The sequence below is a fragment of the Macaca fascicularis genome, chromosome X, assembly GCF_037993035.2.
Source record: "Macaca fascicularis isolate 582-1 chromosome X, T2T-MFA8v1.1".
Classification (NCBI taxonomy): Eukaryota; Metazoa; Chordata; class Mammalia; order Primates; family Cercopithecidae; genus Macaca; species Macaca fascicularis.
In genome coordinates this window covers 53,224,184-53,242,957 of record NC_088395.1, presented here as the reverse complement: position 1 = coordinate 53,242,957, position 18,774 = coordinate 53,224,184, and the positions used below count along the sequence as shown (strand labels likewise).

Genomic DNA, 18,774 nt, shown 5'->3' with positions numbered 1-18,774 from the left:
TACTACATATAGGAAAAAACTGGAAGGACATATACGAAAACATATACCCTAAACCAAAGGACATATTCTAGTTAGGTGTTTGGAATGGAGGTAATTCCTTCCCTCCTTCCTTCCTTCCTTCCTTCCTTCCTTCCTTCCTTCCTTCCTTCCTTCCTTCCTTCCTCCCTCCCTCCCTCCCTCCCTCCCTCCCTCCTTCCCTTTCCTCCTCCCTCCTCCCCTTCCTTCCTTCTCTTCCTTTCTCTCTCCCTCTCTCTTTCTCCTTTCTCATTCTCTCTCTTCCTCCTTTCTTTCCTTCTTGCTCTCCATGTATTTTTACCTTGCTTTCTTTTTATCGGCTTCTCTGTTTGTTTCCTGTTTTCAAATGATCAATATATTCTTCTTGCAAATAAGAAAACAAAACATAATCCAATCCCATTTGACCAGTGTTATCTGAAATTCAAGTGAGGAGACAACACTGAGCACCTAGCCTGGCGCTTTTGGTGGCTGTAAGCAGTCAGCGGTGACTCCAGTGGGGGTGGTGTGGTTTAGTGCCTAGGGAGATGAGGCTGCCATGACTTTCTGACCTTGTTCCCCTCGACCCTTCTCTGCCAGGTGGAAATGCTGGAGAGGAAGTATGGGGGCTCCTTCCTGAGCCGCAGAGCTGCCAGGACCATCCAGACAGCCTTCCGCCAGTACCGCATGAACAAGAACTTTGAGCGGCTACGCAGCTCAGCCTCAGAGAGCCGCATGTCCCGCCGCATCATCCTTTCCAACATGCGGATGCAGTTCTCCTTTGAGGAGTATGAGAAGGCACAGAACCCCGCGTACTTCGAGGGCAAGCCTGCCTCGCTGGACGAGGGTGCCATGGCTGGTGCCCGGAGCCACCGGCTTGAACGGGGGCTCCCATATGGGGGCTCCTGTGGTGGGGGCATCGATGGTGGTGGAAGCTCCGTCACCACATCTGGGGAGTTTTCTAATGACATCACAGAACTAGAGGACTCCTTCTCCAAACAGGTCAGGATCCCTGAAAAGGGCCTTTCTTCTCCATCCCCATGCTCTGGCTACTCCTGCTACTTTTTACCTAGATTGCAAACTGAAAGAAGTTGCGTGACAGGCGTTTAATAACAGCAAATAGCTACCATTTGAGTTGGGACTGTGAGAATAATGAGAAAGAACTGGCAAGATAGAAATTACTTTTTTTTTTTTTTTTTGAGACAGAGTTTCGCTCTTGACACCCAGACTGGAGTGCAATGGCACGATCCTGGCTCACTGTAACCTCCGCCTCCTGGGTTCAAGTGATTCTCCTGCCTCACTTTCCGGAGTAGCTGGGATTGCAGGCATGTGCCACCACGCCCAGCTCATTTTGTATTTTAGTAGAGACAGGGTTTCACCATGTTGGCCAGGCTGGTCTCAAACTCGTGACTTCAGGTGATCCACCTGCCTCGACCTCCCAAAGTGCTGAGATTACAGGCGTGAGTCACTGCGCCCAGCCAGAAATTACATTGTTAAAACAAGCAAGTTACAAATATGGGTGTTCCATGCTGTTCCCTTCTTGTGGGAAAAAATATATATGGGTGTATAGAACAAATAAGAAAAAAGTTCTCACTACTTGGAACTTGATCTACTATAAAATAAAGCTTAACTCACAGGTAATGAGCTCCTACTGTGTGCCAGTGCTGTGTATGCCTCACACCAGACCTGTGAGACAGGGATTATTATTCCCATTTAATAGAGGAGGAGACTGAGATTGGTCCTTGTCCTCAAGGATCCCAGTGCAGTAGGAAATGGCAGACATGTGTGCATTACTGTCTCCTGAAGTAGAGTGTGCTCTGAGCCATGAGAAAGGCTATATAGTACAATGTATGGTACCTTGGGAACCCAGAGGAAGGGGAGGAAACTTTCTTCTGGGAGAACCACAGAAAACCCACTTGAGAAAACAGCATTGGAGATGGGCCTTGCCAGACAGAAAAGATTTAGCAAGTTAGAAATACTTGGAAGGGTGTTGCTTACATAGGCGTTGCATCAGCAAAAGCTTGGAGGGGTGGGATTGTAACGCAGTAAAGGTAGTGGGAGATCGTTCTAGGGTTGGGGTGTGTCAACATACTTGCCCAGGTGTGAATCCCAGTTCTGCCATTTCCCAACTGTGTGGCCTTGGCAAACTGCAAACTGTTTAACCACACTGAAACATGATCAATAAAATGGAGAGAAAATAAAATGGAGAGAAAACCCTTTTAGAGCTATTTGGAAGACTCAGTGCAACTGTACAGGTAATATATATGAAAACGCCTAGTACATAGTAGCTGCTAAGTACATGTTAGTTTTCTTCCTAAAACCAAGAAGGTACTTGGTAGAGATTGTTGAATGAATGGATGAAGCTTTATAAGCGAAAAAGTCACTCTGCTCTAACCTCTATGATCTGGCCTTGCCATCAGCCTGGGCATGCCTCCTTGGACCTGGTGAAGAGGTGGAGGGAAGGACAGGAATATTGAAGGGAAGATCTATATCATTTATCTGTTCATTCATACCACAAAGATTTAATTGAACATCTCTTCTGTGTCAAGCAATGTGTTGAGCTGAGCTAGAAAGAGAAACCAGGCCTGGATCCATCCCTCAAGGGAGGAATGGGGAATAGGAGATCAGTCTGGGAACCAGGTCTGATCCCAGCTCTGAGTGCTATTGAAGTCTGATGGGGAAGTATATCCGTTATCTGTTAGCTGTGTAACAAATTACCCCCAAATTTGGTAGCTTAAAACTGACCCAAGAGACTGAGCCTAAACCATAAACATTTATTATCTCATACAGTTTCTGGGGGCCAGGAAGCTGGGAATGGCATGGCTGAGTGGTTTTGGTTCAGGGCCTTTCATGAGGTTGCAGTCAAGCTGTAGGGAGAGCCTGCAATATCTGAAGACTAGACTGGGGCTGGCAGTCTGCTTTCAAGCTCACTCACTTGGCTGTTGGCAGGAGGATTCAATGCCTCACCCTGTGGGCCTCTCTATAGGACTGTTCGTGATGGGCTTTCCCCAGGTTGGGGGGTCTGAGAGAAAGAGTCCAAGTGACAAGCGACCAAGAGTGCTCAAGATGGAAGCTGCAGTCATTTAAATTTTTTTTTTAATTTTGTAAATTAAAAAAAATTTTTTTGCAGTCTTTTTTTTTTAAATTAAAAAAATTTTTTTTTGGCCGGGCATAGTAGCTCACACCTGTAATCTCAGCACTTCGGGAGGCCAAGGCAGGCGGATCGCCTGAGGTCAGGGGTTTGAGACCAGCCTGTCCATCATGGCGAAACCCCGTCTCTACTAAAAATATAAAAATTAGCCAAACATGGTGGTGCGCGCCTGTAATCCCTGCTACTGGGGAGGCTGAGGGAGGAAAATCGCTTGAACCTGGGAGTTGGAGGTTGCAGTGAGCTGAGATCGTGCCACTGCACTCCACCCTGGGCAAGAGCGAGACTCTGTCTCAAAAAAACAAATAAAAATTTTAGAGACAGGATCTTGCTGTGTTGCCAGGCTGGAGTGCAGTGGCGTGATCGTAACTCACTGCAGTCTCAAACTCCTGGGCTCAAGTGATCCTCCTGCCTCACTCTCCTGAGTAACTGGGACTACAGGTGTGTACCACCACACCCAGCTAATGTTTTTATTTTTTGTAGAGGTAGAGTCTCGCCATGTTGCCCAGGCTTTTCTTGAACTCCTGGGCTCAAGGGATCCTCCCATCTTGGCCTCCCAAAGTGCTGGGATTACAGGCATGAGCCACCATGCCCAGCCTCTGCAGTCTTTTAAAACCTAATTTCAGAAGTGACATACATTCACTTCTGCCATATGCTGTTTGTCACACAGACTAACTCTGGTACAATGTGGTACCCTAGGGTGTGAATACCAGGAGGCAGGGATCATGAGCGGTCAGTTTAGAGTCTGGATACCACAGGGAAAGAGCATTACCAGCTGTGGTCCAGACGCTCAAGGTCAAATGTTATGGATTTCCTAAGAGAATTCCCACAGAGGAAGCTGGGATTTTGGTTTACCCTCGGGGATGGCAGAGGCAAGAATGTGGCTTGAATCAGGGAGGAGGTAACATTTGGCTTGAGTCTAAATGGACACAAAGGAGGTATTGGGGTATGAGCTGAGTGGGGGAACTCGTGGGCATTAGTCCCAGCTCCTGTGAGCTCACAATGGTTCCCTGGGAGTCATTTTATAGACCACAGGGAGTTTGTCAGGGCTGGGGGAGGGGAATCCACCCTCCTTGCTGACCTACCAGGAAGACTCCCCCTTTTCCCTTACCCCCCTCCCTCATTCCCACCTTCCACCATTCTTCCCTTTATCTTTCTTTCTTTTCTCTCCCTTTCCCTCCTCTCCTCCCCCGCCTGCACAGGTAAAGTCTCTGGCTGAATCCATCGACGAAGCCCTGAACTGCCACCCGTCAGGGCCCATGTCTGAGGAGCCAGGTTCAGCCCAGCTGGAGAAGCGGGAGTCAAAGGAACAGCAAGAGGACAGCTCGGCCACATCCTTCAGTGACCTTCCCCTCTACCTGGATGACACAGTTCCCCAACAATCCCCTGAGCGACTGCCCAGCACAGAACCCCCACCCCAGGGCCGGCCCGAGTTCTGGGCGCCAGCCCCTCTCCCGCCAGTTCCTCCACCAGTGCCATCAGGAACCCGGGAAGACGGTAGCCGTGAGGAAGGCACTCGCAGGGGTCCCGGGTGCTTGGAGTGCCGGGATTTCCGGCTGCGGGCCGCCCACCTTCCCCTGCTTACCATTGAGCCTCCTAGTGACAGCTCCGTGGACCTGAGTGACCGCTCAGATCGCGGCTCTGTCCACCGCCAGCTGGTGTATGAGGCTGATGGCTGCAGCCCCCATGGGACCCTGAAGCACAAGGGGCCACCAGGCAGGGCCCCGATCCCACACCGCCACTACCCAGCCCCTGAGGGCCCAGCCCCAGCCCCACCAGGGCCCCTGCCACCAGCCCCCAACAGTGGCACTGGGCCCAGTGGTGTGGCTGGGGGTCGGAGGTTGGGGAAGTGCGAGGCAGCAGGCGAGAACTCTGATGGTGGAGATAATGAGAGCCTCGAGAGCTCCAGCAATTCCAATGAGACCATCAACTGCAGCTCCGGCTCCTCTTCTCGGGACAGTCTAAGGGAGCCTCCGGCCACCGGCCTGTGCAAGCAGACTTACCAGCGGGAGACAAGGCACAGCTGGGACTCGCCAGCTTTCAACAATGATGTGGTCCAGAGGCGGCACTACCGAATCGGCCTCAACCTTTTCAACAAGTGCGTGCTGCCCGTTCTAGCCTGCTCGCCCTTTCCTACCCTGCCACGGGTACTTGGGTTCCTGGGACAGAACTCCACGCAGTGATCCCGGTTCTGCCATCCTTTCATTTTGTGGAACGGTATTTCTCCCCAGACATTCAGGGAAGAGGATTGGCAACAGGGTGAAAGAGTAGAGAGTCCCTTAACACACCTGGGCAGTCCTAGTACTGCCTCTGGCTGACTGTGCGATCTTGGGTGAGATGACCCCACTAAATGGATTCTGAAACTTGTCCTCCCCACCTTCCCTTTTTAGAGGGGAGGTGATATGGTGTAGAAAGAGCCCTAGCCTGGGAAACAGGAGATCTGGCCCCCGAGTGGGCCTTTGGCCAGACTCGCTGCATAGCCCTGGGCAAGGTGCATTCCTCCCCTGGGCTTCTATTTTTCCACCTACCACTAGCAGAATGTGTATGTGAGAGATGTTGGGGGCAGGGTGGTGTGCTAGACCCTTCAGTGACTGTGACTAAGCTCTTCCTAGGTGCCTGGTCTTCTGTCAGGTGTTTAGGAGTGAGGTGGGAGTGTGACATTTGATTAGAACATAATTGGAAAACATGAGATGTAATTAGAAAACATTAAATGTAATATAAGCCATTACTTGAATGCCTTACATCTTTATAGCTTATTAAACACTGCCACCTATATTTCATTCTTACAATAACTCAGCAAGGCAGGCAGTAGTGTTCCTGTTTTGTAGATAAGGAACCAAGGCTTGGAGAAGTAAAAGGAATTGTCCAAAGTCATACAACTGGGAAGTGACGGATCTGAGACTCCTATGGCACCAGTCCCTTCTAAATTTTAACCTTGTGGGGTCCTAAGGTTCTGGGGTTCTGAATATGGGATAACTGTGACCCAGATTTTGGCCCAGCTCCCTGGAAATCTAGGGAGCGCCTTGTCTATAGAAACACTCAGAGGAAGTTGGTGAGACCTGCCTGTGTGGGATGTGGGATATGGAACAAAGTAACCTCTTCACTTCTTCCCTACTCTGTGGGTCTGTGACTCACAGGGAAGGTGCTCAACCTTGCTCCTTGGTTCTTGCTGGGAAGGTCAGAGCTCCTGGCGTAGAGCGGGCTCTCACTAGATACTGATTTTCTTTCTATTGTGGTGTAGCTCCAGTGAAGGGGGAATGTTGGGTTCAAGATACCTTGGGATTTTGAAGCTCCTCGAAATGGGCAAGTGGCTTCTTCTCTCTAGGCCTCAGTTTTCTCATTTGAGCCATGATGGGATTAGATCAAATTATGTATTTGACTTCGTTGGTCCTCTGAGGCCGGACTTAGTTGGGCCCAAAATGAGTTCAACAAATGAGACAGAGAGCACAGTTCCAGGAGGACAGTCATCTCATCTACCTCCCCTCTTTCTGCAGGAAGCCAGAGAAGGGTATCCAGTATCTGATCGAGCGGGGCTTCCTGTCAGACACACCGGTGGGAGTGGCTCACTTCATCCTGGAGCGGAAAGGCCTCAGCCGGCAGATGATAGGGGAATTCCTAGGGAACCGGCAGAAGCAGTTCAACAGAGACGTGTTGGAGTGAGGACCCCAGGATGGGGCAGGCTGGGCCAGGGATTCCTGGAAAAGGACAGCAAGAGGGAGGAAGGGGGCAGCCTGTGTCCCTTTAGCTCAAATAAGCTTTTCAAAACAGGATGAATAGACCTTCCTGCCCCCGTACCCTTCTGCCCCAAAGGGGTCTGATCTTGTTTGGCTCTATTCCTAAAGTCTTCTATGTGGCCCTGGGCAAGACGTGCTCATCCTGTGGCCTGTTTTGGGCCTCAGTTTTCCCGTCTCTGAAATGAGTGGCTCGATGGAAAGGGCCTTTAGTGACCACATGCCTTGCCTCAATTTTCTGAGATGGATTTGATTTCAAACATTCTGTCCTCATGTGTACTTGCTCGGGCCATGGGTCCTGAATTTGGGAGTGTATCAGTGGGGGTGTTGGTCCATTTGAGCAGGTCCAGGTGGGTCAGAGGTTTTCTGCAGAGGAATTGAAAGCACCACACCCCCTTCTTTGCTCCTTAGCTGTGTGGTGGATGAGATGGACTTCTCCTCAATGGATCTGGATGATGCACTCCGGAAGTTCCAGTCCCATATCCGGGTTCAGGGTGAGGCCCAGAAAGTGGAGCGACTCATCGAAGCCTTCAGGTGTGCCTGTCTCCCACTTGTGAAGCTGCCCCTCCCTCCTGTGGGCATCGACGTAGTATGTGTTTACAAGTCGCTTCTCTGAGCCTCATACTCTCTTCACCATAAAACAGAAATGATAAATCCTATCTTGCAAGGCAATTGTGAGGATCAGAGGTAGTGCATGTAAAGTATCTAGCTCAGCCTCTGGGACATGGGCATTCGATAAGTGACAACAACATCAGCAATAACAGCTAACATTCACGGAGCACTTATTAGGTATCAGGTGCTGAGCTGAGCACTTTACATGATTATTTCACCGAATAATCACAACCACCCCATAAAGTAGGCACTTCTATTATTATTCCCATTTTATAGAGGAGAAATCAGAAGTTTAGAGAGGTTAAGTAACTTGCCCAGGGTCATACAGTGAATAAGTGGTAGAACCAGGATTTGAACTTGTATGTGTCTAAGTCCATGATCCATCCATGCCCTTAACCATTTTACTCTACTATAAATGCTTTGGAGATCAGGTAGGCCGGGATCTAAATCCTGGCTCTGCCACTTTAGGGTATTTAGAAGAGAAACAGGAGTTGCTGAGAACTTGTTTCCCACAATGGGGGAAGGATTTGCTTTGCAGTTAGAAATATCTGGGTTTTCATCCTGGCTTCACCATTTACCAGCTCTGTTACCTTGGGCAAGTTACCTTGTCACTTTGAGTCTCAGTCGCTTCATCTTTAAAATGGGACTGCCAATAGCTACCTTGCAGGATTATGATAGGATTACATGAAACAATGTATATAAATCCCCTGGAAGAGCTCTGTAAAAGGTAGCGATTGTAATTTTTACATGCTGGTCTAGGGGAAGCTCTGAAGAGGACAGACCCAGAGATCAAGAAAGTATTTCTTGCAGGAAAGGGTTGCTGGTATCAGACTGGGTGGGTGGTGGGTAGGCAGAGATGGCTGCTTCCTGAGTCTGGCTTTGACCCCTCCTGCCCTGCAGCCAGCGGTACTGTGTCTGTAACCCAGCCCTTGTGCGCCAGTTCCGGAACCCAGACACCATCTTCATCCTTGCTTTTGCCATCATCCTCCTCAATACCGACATGTACAGTCCCAGCGTCAAGGCTGAACGAAAGATGAAACTAGATGACTTCATCAAGAACCTGAGAGGTGACTTCCTTATCAGCCTTTCCTGCCCTTCGCCTGGGAAGGGAAAGTGGGGGTTAAGGTGGGGAAGGATGCAGGAGATGCCATCTGTTCCTTGGAAATTAATTTGTGATGCTGTCACTTTCTGCCCTAGCTGGATGTTCCCAGGATATTCACTTATTAATTCACTCAAATCGTCATTTGCCCATTGTACTGAGCTTCTGCTGTGCACCAGGTTTCTAGGTCCTGGGGTTCAAGCAGTGAACATGATAGATTAAAGTCCTGACTCTTACAAGGCTTTATTCTGATTCATTCATTCAGTCATTCACTTCTCTTTTCCCCACTCCCTCTTTCCCTCTCTTATTTATGCCCATGAGGACTCATTTAATTATTTTGCGTATCTTTTCCTCTATTCATGCGTTCATTTATCACTCGACCAAACAACCAGCCAGCCAGTCAACACTTAGCACTTAGTGTGTGCCAAGCCCCATGATGGGTGCCAAGGACAATGGAGAGGAATCTGCCATACTCCCTGTTCTGAGAGAGCTCCCCGTGTGTGGGAGAGGCTGACTTGTAGCACCCAGATAACTAACATAAGACAGAAAGTGAACAGTGACATCAGAGAGGCCAAAAGTGCAGTCAGAGCTCAAAGGAGGAAGAGCCCACCTCTAGCTAGCTTCCCGGAGGAGGCAGTATTTTTATTTTAAGGTGGGTCTTGAAGGCATGGAGAAGGTGACACAATAGAGATAGAGGAGGGCTTACCTACCAGTGAGAATACCAAAGACGCAGAGGCAGGAACATTTATTTTCTTTAGGGAACAACTGAGGGCTGGGTACGGTCGCTCACGCCTGTAATCCCAGCACTTTGTGAGGCTGAGGCAGGTGGATCACATGAGGCCAGGAGTTCCAGACCAGCCTGGCCAACATGAGGAAACCCCATCGCTACTAAAAATACAAAAATTAGCAGGCATGTTGGTGCATGCCTGTAATCCCAGCCACTCAGGAGGCTGAGGTAGGAGAATTACTTGAACCCGGGAGGCAGAGGTTGCAGTGAGCTAAGATTGCACCACTGCACTCCAGCCTGAGTGACAGAGCAAGACTCTGTCTTCAGAAAAAAAAAAGAAGAACAATTGAGATGAGGTCATTGATGAGTTGGGAAGGTCCCAATATATGAGGTTCCAATATATGGAACTAATATATGAGGGCCTTGAATGCCAGATGAAAGGTGTCACCTTGCTCTTTTTGCTTATTCTACTGATGTCGAGCCCTCCCTATCACCAAAGAGCAGCCTACTAAAAATGGTACAGATGTTAAGATTATTTAAGCAGAAAAGAAAGAGGGAAATAGAGTCAAAGAAAAAAAGCAAACTGAAAACAAGACAAATTGGCTGCCCATTGGGTTTGTGCAGCTGTGGCTGCTCTGGTAAGAAAGTCAGTGTGATATAGAATGTTCCTTTAGCACCTGTCCAAGGAGGAGATGTGGCATTTCCAAGGAAGAAAACATTTTCTCCTTTTTGTTTTCTGTTTTTTTGTTTTTTATTTTCAGAGACAGGGTCTCACTCTCTCACCCAGGCTGGAGTGCTGTGGTGCTAGCAGAGCTCACTACAGCCTTGAACTGGGCTCAAGCGATCCTCCCACCTCAGCCTCCTGAGTAGCTGGGAATATAGGCGCGGGCCACCATGCCCAACTAATTTTTAAATTTTTTGTAGAGACGGGGTCTTGCTATGTTGCCCAGGCTGGTCTCAAACTCCTTGCCTCAACTCGGCCTCCCAAAGTGCTGGAATTACAGGTGTGAGCCTCCACGTCCTGCCCAGAAAACATTTTCTCTAGCAGAGGATTTAGAGAGAAGAGTGAGTAGGTTTCACTCAGCAATCAGAAATGGAGAAGGATGGTGAAGATGGGAGGAGGGAGTTAGATCAGAGGCCATTTGGAGTTGTCTCCTATAATTTTGCCATCATTCATTCATCCATTCTTTTTCCCTCTGTCTCTCAATATGTCTGTGTGTGTGTGTGTGTGTATCTTTTCCCCTCTAATTATTATTATTATTATTTTATTTTATTTCATTTTTTTTTTTTTTGAGACAGAGGCTCGCTCTGTCGCCCAGGCTGGAGTGCAGTGGCCGGATCTCAGCTCACTGCAAGCTCCGCCTCCTGGGTTTACGCCATTCTCCTGCCTCAGCCTCCTGAGTAGCTGGGACCACAGGCACCCACCACCTCGCCCAGCTAGTTTTTTGTGTTTTTTAGTAGAGACGGGGTTTCACTGTGTTAGCCAGGATGGTCTCGATCTCCTGACCTCGTGATCTGCCCGTCTCGGCCTCCCAAAGTGCTGGGATTACAGGCTTGAGCCACCGCGCCCGGCCTCCCCTCTAATTATTAAATAAAGAAGCAAATAAATGAAGGTAATACATACTTGTTTGAGAAATGTTGGAAGATTCAGAAAATTAGAACATTTCTTTTTATCACCCAAAATTTGCCCCCTAGAGGCAATCATAGTTAATGTTTTGGTGCGTTCTAATCTTTTCCCCCATGCATATGTAACTTTTTATATAGTTCAGATCATACCATACATGCAATTTGTCTTACTCTTTTCACATAATTTGCTACTGTAATTTTCTCAAGCTATCAAAATGTTTTTGTAAATGTCAAGTTTTTAATAGCTGTGCACTATTTTATTAAATGGATATACTATCCTTTACTTGACTGTTCCTCTATTGTTAAAATTTAGGTTGTTTCAAATTGTCCCCATAAGTAACACTTGGTGAGTATTCTTTTTATTTATTTATTTATTTTGAGACAGGGTCTTGCTCTGTTGCCCAGGCTGGAGTGCAGTGGTGCAATCATGGTTGACTGCAACCTCCTCCTCCCAGGCTCAAGCTAGTATCCCACTTCAGCCTCCCAAGTAGCTGGGACCACGGGTGTGTGCCACCACACCCAGCTAATTTTTGTATTTTTTGTAGAGATGGGATTTTGCCATGTTGCCCAGGTTGGCTCTCGAATTCCTGGGCTCGAGCGATCCACCTGCCTCAGCCTCCCAAAGTGCTGGGATTACACTACGCCTGTCCTAGCAATCTTTTTTTTTCTTTTTTTTTTTTTTTTAGACAGAGTCTCAATCTTGTTGCTCAGGCTGGAGTGCAGTGGCCCGATCTTGGCTCACTACAGCCTCTGCCTCCAGGGTTCAAGCAATTCTGCCTCAGCCTCCCGAATAACTGGGACTACAGGCACACGCTGCCACGCCTGGCTAATTTTTTGTATTTTTAGCAGAGATGAGGTTTCACAATGTTGGCCAGGATGGTCTTGATCTCCTGACCTCATGATCTGCCCGCCTCGGCCTCCCAAAGTGCTGGGATTACAGGTATGAGCCACCATGCCCGGCCTGCACTAGCATTCTTGCACATACATCTTGCACATATTTCTGAGTAGTTCCTTAAGGTAGATTCCTAGAAGAAGAATCACTGTGTACAAACATTTAGATTCTTGCCAAATTACCTTCCAAAAGAGTTATGTTACCATATATGCCCACTTCCCTGCACTCTTCCTAGCACTGGATTTCATTTAAAAGTATTTTTGCTAATTAGAAAGGCAAACAATAGTATCTGATTGTTTTAATTACAGTGTATTCTGAGTTGTTGAGAGAAAATTCCCCACCCCGGGGAAGACAGCAACTGGCTGTTGTGTTGAAGGACATCCTCCCTGCCCCAATCCTGGCTAAGGGGCTGAGGATACCCACTGACCCTCAGTCCTGACTGTCATGGCCCGTGCCTGGGTGTGGGAGTTGTGGAGCATCCCTACCACCCAGTGCCCATAATTATGTGACATATCCCTGTGTTGCTCCCTCCCCCAGGGGTTGACAATGGTGAAGACATCCCCCGAGACCTCCTGGTGGGCATCTACCAGCGCATCCAGGGGCGTGAACTGCGGACCAACGATGACCATGTGTCCCAGGTGCAGGCTGTGGAGCGCATGATTGTTGGAAAGAAACCAGTAAGTGCCTTGGAAGGCTGCAGAGGGGCCAGGGTTCAGGTCTGCCTCTGCCACTAAGTGCACCTCCTGAGTCACTGCACCTCCCTGAGCCCCAGGTGCCCTTTACCTGCAATACGGAGTGGGTGATAATGCATTCCTCAGAAGGCTGTGATGCAGAGTGAATGCATCGAGCACATTCCAAGGCCCATAGTGGGTACTGTATAAATATTAACATCGTTTTCGCCTCTGGCTTTGCCTGTCCATCCTAAGTGAAGGGCCAAGCTAATGGTTATCAGAAAACCAAAGCAAGAACACACTTTAGGCCAGGTGCAATGGCTTGTGCCTGTAATCCCAGCACTTTGGGAGGCCGAGGTGGGCGGATCACCTCAGGTCAGGAGTTCCAGACCAGCCTGGCTATCATCGCAAAACCTGTCTGTACTAAAAATATAAAAATTAGCCAGGCGTCGTGGTGCGTGCCTGGAGTTCCAGTTACTCAGGAGGCTGAGGCAGGAGAATCGCTTGATCCCAGGAGGTGGAGGTTGCAGTGAGCTGAGATCGTGCCAACGCACTCCAGCCTGGGTGACAGAGCAAGGCTCCATCTGAAAAAAAGAAAAAAAAAAAAAAAAAAGAACAGGCTTTAGCCAACAAACATTTGTGGATGCCTTTCCACTGAGCCCAGCATTTCACTGGGCACCAGAGTTGGTGCTGGGCATTCATATATATGAATCAGACCGTGGTCTCTGTCCTTGGGGGCACTCACAGACCAGTTGGGGTGTGAGACAAAGACACATATAATACTTCTGCCTTATGGTCCAGTTTAGGAGAGGAGAAAGGAGAAAGAGGCCGTTTTCAGCCTGGAGAAATCAGGGAAGGCTTCTTGGAAGAGATAATTTGGGGATTGAATTTTTTTTTTTTTTTTGAGATGGAGTTTCACTCTGTCACTCAGGCAGGAGTGCAGTGGCATGATCTTGGCTCATTGCAACCTCCACCACCTGGGTTCAAACGATTCTCCTGCCTCAGCCTACTGAGTATCTGGGATCGCAGGCGCCAACCATCATACCCAGCTAATTTTTGTGTTTTTAGTAGAGACGGGGTTTCATCATGTTGGCCAGGCTGGTCTCGAACCCCTGACCTCAGGTGATCCGCTCACCTTGGCCTCCCAAAGTGCTGGGATTACAGGCGTGAGCCATCATGCCTGGCTGGGATGGAAATTTGAAGGGGAGTTGAAATATGACCATGCAGAGCTGGACAAGAAAGATATTCCAGACAGAGGGACAAAGGCAAGGTAGAAGAAAAGTTTAGGCCTTAGTCGCTGATACCCATTGTGTCAGAGTGATACACGTGTATGAGAGGTAAACTTTTTTGCGGTTGAAACTTAAGGTGCCAGGAGGCCTGAAGCTGCGGGCTGGCCTTGCTGACACCTGTTTCTCCATGCCTGTCTAGGTCCTGTCTCTCCCTCACCGTCGACTGGTTTGCTGCTGCCAGCTCTACGAGGTGCCAGATCCAAACCGCCCCCAGAGGCTAGGGTTGCATCAGCGAGAGGTCTTCCTCTTCAATGATCTCCTTGTGGTATGAGCACTGTGGGGGAGGAGATGGAAGGGGGATAGTGAGGTTGACACCTGAGTCTGGTGTGAGCCATGTTGATGTTGGTGTGTGGTGTGGTGTGTGGAGTGTCGCAGGCGAGGTGTTCTGCCATGCCATCCGCATGGTCTCAGGCAAGGCCCAGGCCTTCTCTGCCCCTCCTTTTCCTCACAGATTCATTTGGAGATAGTAACAGACGCACAGGGACAGAATATATGAGGACCAAAGGGATGACAGACTTACAACCTGGGAAGTGGTAGGAAATACCCTTGTCCACCTCAGTAGCCCATAGGGTTGTGTGAAGAGGGGTGAACCTGTGACCCCCAGGTCAGTCTAGAAATCTTCAGTAATCAAGATGCTTGTAGTGGGCCGGGCACCATGGCTCACGCCTACAGTCCCAGAGCTTTGGGAGGCCAAGGCAGTTTGAATCACTTGAGCCCAGGAGTTTTGAGACCAGCTTGGGCAACATGTCGAAACCCTGTCTCCACAAAAAATACGAAAATTAGCCAGGCATGGTGGTGTGTACCTGTTGTGTGTAGTCCCAGCTACTTGGGAGGCTGAGTCAGGAGGATCACTTGAGCCCGGGAGGCAGAGGTTGCAGTGTGCTGTGATTGTACCACTGCATTCCAACCTGGGCAACAGAGCCAGATCCTGTCTCAAAAAATTAAATAAATAAATAAATAAATACACAAATAATAAAAACAAAATTTGAAAAAGATGCTTGGGCCAGGCACGGTGGCTCATGCCTGTAATCCCAACGCTTTAGGAGGCCGAGGCGGGTGGATCACCTGAGGTCAGGAGTTCGAGACCAGCCTGGCCAACATGGAGAAACCTCGTCTCTACTAAAAATATAAAAAATTAGCTGGGCATAGTGGTTCGTGCCTGTAGTCCCAGCCACTGGGGAGGCTGAGGCAGGAGAATCGCTTGAACCCAGGAGGCGGAAGTTGCAGTGAGCTGAGATCTCTCCGTTGCACTCCAGCCTGGGCGACAAGTGAAACTCTGTCTAAAAAAAAGAAAAAAAAAAAAAAAAGATGCTTGAAGTGATTCTTAAAACTGAGCTCATTACAAATAGAGATGTTTGTCTTTTAGGGATGGGACTCTTAGGACTTTGCTGGTTGGAAGGGACTTTCAGAGTCCAGCTTCCTAGATGGCCCACTGGATGTATGACTGTGGGGACAGAAAGCCGCCTTCCTCTAAGGCAGCCAGTTGCCTTGTTAGGCAGCTCTGACTGCTAGAATCTGTCTCCCTGTGGGTTTCTTCCAACCATCTGCACTTAACCTTTGGCATCACAAAGAACAAGTGTTGTCCTTCTGCTCCAAGACAACTCGCCAGGGTTTGGAGGACAGTGATCCTGTTCCCACGGTGGTCTCTCCTTTAGAGCAGGGTTTCTCAGTCTCATCACTGTTGATATTTGAGGCTGGATAATTCTTTGCAGGGACTGTCCTGTGCGCTGTAGGATGTTTAGCAGCACCCTGGTCTCTACCTATTAGGTGCTAGTAGCAACCCTTCGACCAAAAATGTCTCCAGATATTGCTCCATGTCCTCTGGGGGCAATATCACCCCCAGTTGAGGATTGCTGCTTTAGCGGAAGTATTTTCATGCTCCCTCTGAGCCTTAGTTTCCTCCTCTGTGAAATGGAGCTAACCCCTACCTCACAGGGTTGTTATGAGGATGAAATGAAATAAGAGGTCATATGTGGAATCTGCCTTACCCCAAGGAGTACCTGGCCCACACAGTCAATGTGTAGACATCCCTCAGGTACTGAAACTGGTGTGCGTCCAGCTGTATGCCAGGCACTGGGTATGCCAGGATGAATCAGAATTAGTCCCTGTTCTCAGGGAGCTCACAGCCCAAAGGACCTAAAAAAGTGCTTTGCGTCATCATGCCATCCTGAAATCAAAACATTTCCTTTTATGAGCCACTTGCAGACCGCCTGAGGTGTTTGCAACCTGTGTTAGTTGAGTCCAGAGTGCCCAAGTACTCGACAAAGACGTTGGGTTGTTGAGAGGAAGACTTGTTAACTCTCTACATGGGTTCAGCAGAGATTGCCATTAAGTGCAGGCTCTGGTGAGGCCCGCTGACAGAACCCGACAACCAGACTCCTGCCTTCCAGTCCAGCAGGGGGTGATCACACACTCAGAGGACTAGCATAGCGCCTGACAAGGGAAAGGTACTGAATCATCATTCTGGAGCTCAGAAAAGGGGTTTACAAATCTCTGTGGGATGTTGGAGCAGGCTTCCTGGAGGGAGCAGGATTCAGTTAGTTCCTGGAAATGTGGTAAATGTCTGTGGTGCGTGGTCATTACATCAGGAACTTGCGTTTTCTTCCATGTCTCCCATTCTGTCCCTCAAGCTTCCATTCTCCCCAGCTTGTGGGCATGTGTATTTGTGTGTGTATGTCTGTTAATGGGGTGGGAGGGGAGGGTGGTTACCAGAAATAGGTGCCACGTGGAAATTCCCCACCCAAAACGCTGCCTCTTGTCTTTTTCCCACCCCTGCCAAAGGTCACCAAAATTTTCCAGAAGAAGAAGATCTTGGTGACGTACAGTTTCCGTCAGTCTTTCCCCCTCGTGGAAATGCACATGCAGCTCTTCCAGAATTCATGTGAGTCCCTTCTTGGATCCCAGCTCCCAAGAGTCTATGTCATGGCCCCCATGCTCACCCGTCATCTCTACCAGCTCCAGTTTTTGGAGTCCCTTACAACCAGGCTAAGGGTCTCCGAAGCACCTACTTGGTCCCAGGATGAGGGGCAGGCCAGGGTGGAGTATGACTCGGGTCTAGCCCCTGGTTAGCTCATAGTCTTGCAGAGAACCCCAGTGCATGTGTTCTCTGGTGGGCCAAAGAGATGGTGATCACGCTGTGCTCTGAAGGATGAACCAGGAGGAGCTTTGTTTCATGGTACTCTGGGCAGCAGTAGCAATGTGAGTTGAGGTAGAGGTGAGAAGGAAAGAGTTTCAAGACAGCAGTGCAGAGTTGTATGCCTTTACATGCTGCAGTACAGGAAGTAAGGGGGCCACAGCTACCAGGAGTTTGAGGGCTTTGGGGCACAGGGGAGCTGCTAAATATGCTCAAATGGAGAAGAGGCATGATCAGAGTTAGACAGCAGAAAAATTATTTCATGGGCTAGGTATGGCGGCTCACACCTGTAATCCCAGCACTTTGGGAGGCCAAGGCAGGAGGATTGCTTGAGCCCAGGAATTCGAGACCAACCTGGGCAATATAGTAAGACCCCATCTCTGCTGAAAATAAAAAAATTATCTGCACATATGGTGCGTGCCCATGGTCCCAGCTACTCAGGAGGCTTGAGGCAGAAGGATCACTTGAGCCCAGGAGTTCAAGGCCGCAGTGAGCCATAATGACACCAGTGTACTCCAGCCTGGGTGACAGAGAGATGTTATCTCAGGAAAAAAAGTACAGAAAAGAAAAATTATTTTAGGTATGAGCCACCTCCACCAATCCCAACAGAGGTGCCCAGTCTCCCCTTTCTCCACAGATTACCAGTTTGGGATCAAGTTGCTGTCTGCAGTACCTGGTGGGGAGCGAAAAGTCCTCATCATCTTCAATGCCCCCAGCCTCCAGGACCGGCTGCGCTTTACGTCCGACCTGCGCGAATCCATTGCGGAGGTGCAGGAGATGGAGAAATACCGTGTGGAGTGTGAGTAGCCCAGCCACGTCTCCTCCCCCATCTCCTGAAACAGTACCCTGCAGAAACCAAGAATCCTATCCTCTGAGAATCTCAGAGTTGAGGGTTAGCTTGTCCAACCTTCCCATGCTCATTTCAAGAATTCTTCAGCCTCTGCTTGAATACCTTCAGTGACAAGGGGCTCATCACCTCCCAGCCCCATTATTATCCCAAACTCTAATTATGAGCCAACTATTCCTTCTAGTGAAAGGTATCAGGGAGAAGAATCAGAGTATTAGAGGTAGGACTGTAGTTTTAGGTCCCAGGTATGCTATTCGTTATCTGGGTGAACTGGAGCTAATTGCCTAACCCGCCTAGCCCCAGTTTCTTCCTACACGAATTTGGGGTAATGAAGTCTCCTTCACGGAGTCAAGGAGATGAAATGAGACAAGGTAGCCGAAATGTCCCAACACATCTTAGGCATTCAAAAAGTCTGTATTCCCTGTCCCACTCTCTCTCCTCGTCTGCCCACATATCAATTCCTGAGCTGAGTCCCAGTGGCCTATCCTCTCCAGGGGCCACACCAAGTCATTTTGATCATATATATATAATGGAAAATAGTGATTACATCTCATTCCTCCCGATGCCCTCCAAGTTTTCTCTTCTCCAGGCTAAGCAGTCACAGTTAAGTAACATGGTGTTAAGGAGAAAGAGGCAGGCAGACAGAAAAAGAGAGACGAGGCGGCGGACAGCTCCTTGGTGAGGCCTTCACAGCTCCAGGGCCACTCTACTCCTCAGCGAGGCAGGGATAGAAGTTTCAGTTCACCAGATCCTTTGAGACCCTGGGAAAATCCCGAGAGAGGGATTAGCAGCCCAAGACGAGGGGAGGCCAGTAGACACATGTTTCTGTGAGCTCTGTGGGGAGGTGGGGCTGTAAGGAGGCCGGAAGCACCCAAGCTCTGGAATCAGGCAGACCTGCTTCCAGAATGTCGGCTCCGCCATTTCCAGCTGTATGACCCTGGGCAAGCTCTAAGACTTCTCGGATTCTCAGTTTCCTCCTCTGCACAATGTGGATGCTAATACTGACCT

At 49.0% G+C, this 18,774-nt stretch overlaps 1 protein-coding gene across 13 annotated transcripts in view; it reads left to right on the top strand.

Annotated features, from left to right (window-relative positions):
• Positions 1-18,774, top strand: part of IQSEC2 (IQ motif and Sec7 domain ArfGEF 2) — a 90,660-nt gene that overhangs the window by 67,677 nt on the left and 4,209 nt on the right. For all 13 annotated transcript variants that reach the window (XM_045384258.3, XM_065538564.2, XM_045384257.3 and 10 more), the window contains 9 exons: positions 592-993; positions 4,342-5,237; positions 6,634-6,795; positions 7,282-7,404; positions 8,383-8,549; positions 12,364-12,503; positions 13,926-14,051; positions 16,568-16,667; positions 17,557-17,718. In XM_045384258.3, the coding sequence (XP_045240193.1) occupies positions 592-993; positions 4,342-5,237; positions 6,634-6,795; positions 7,282-7,404; positions 8,383-8,549; positions 12,364-12,503; positions 13,926-14,051; positions 16,568-16,667; positions 17,557-17,718 (2,278 nt within the window). The remainder of the gene's footprint in view (positions 1-591; positions 994-4,341; positions 5,238-6,633; positions 6,796-7,281; positions 7,405-8,382; positions 8,550-12,363; positions 12,504-13,925; positions 14,052-16,567; positions 16,668-17,556; positions 17,719-18,774) is intronic.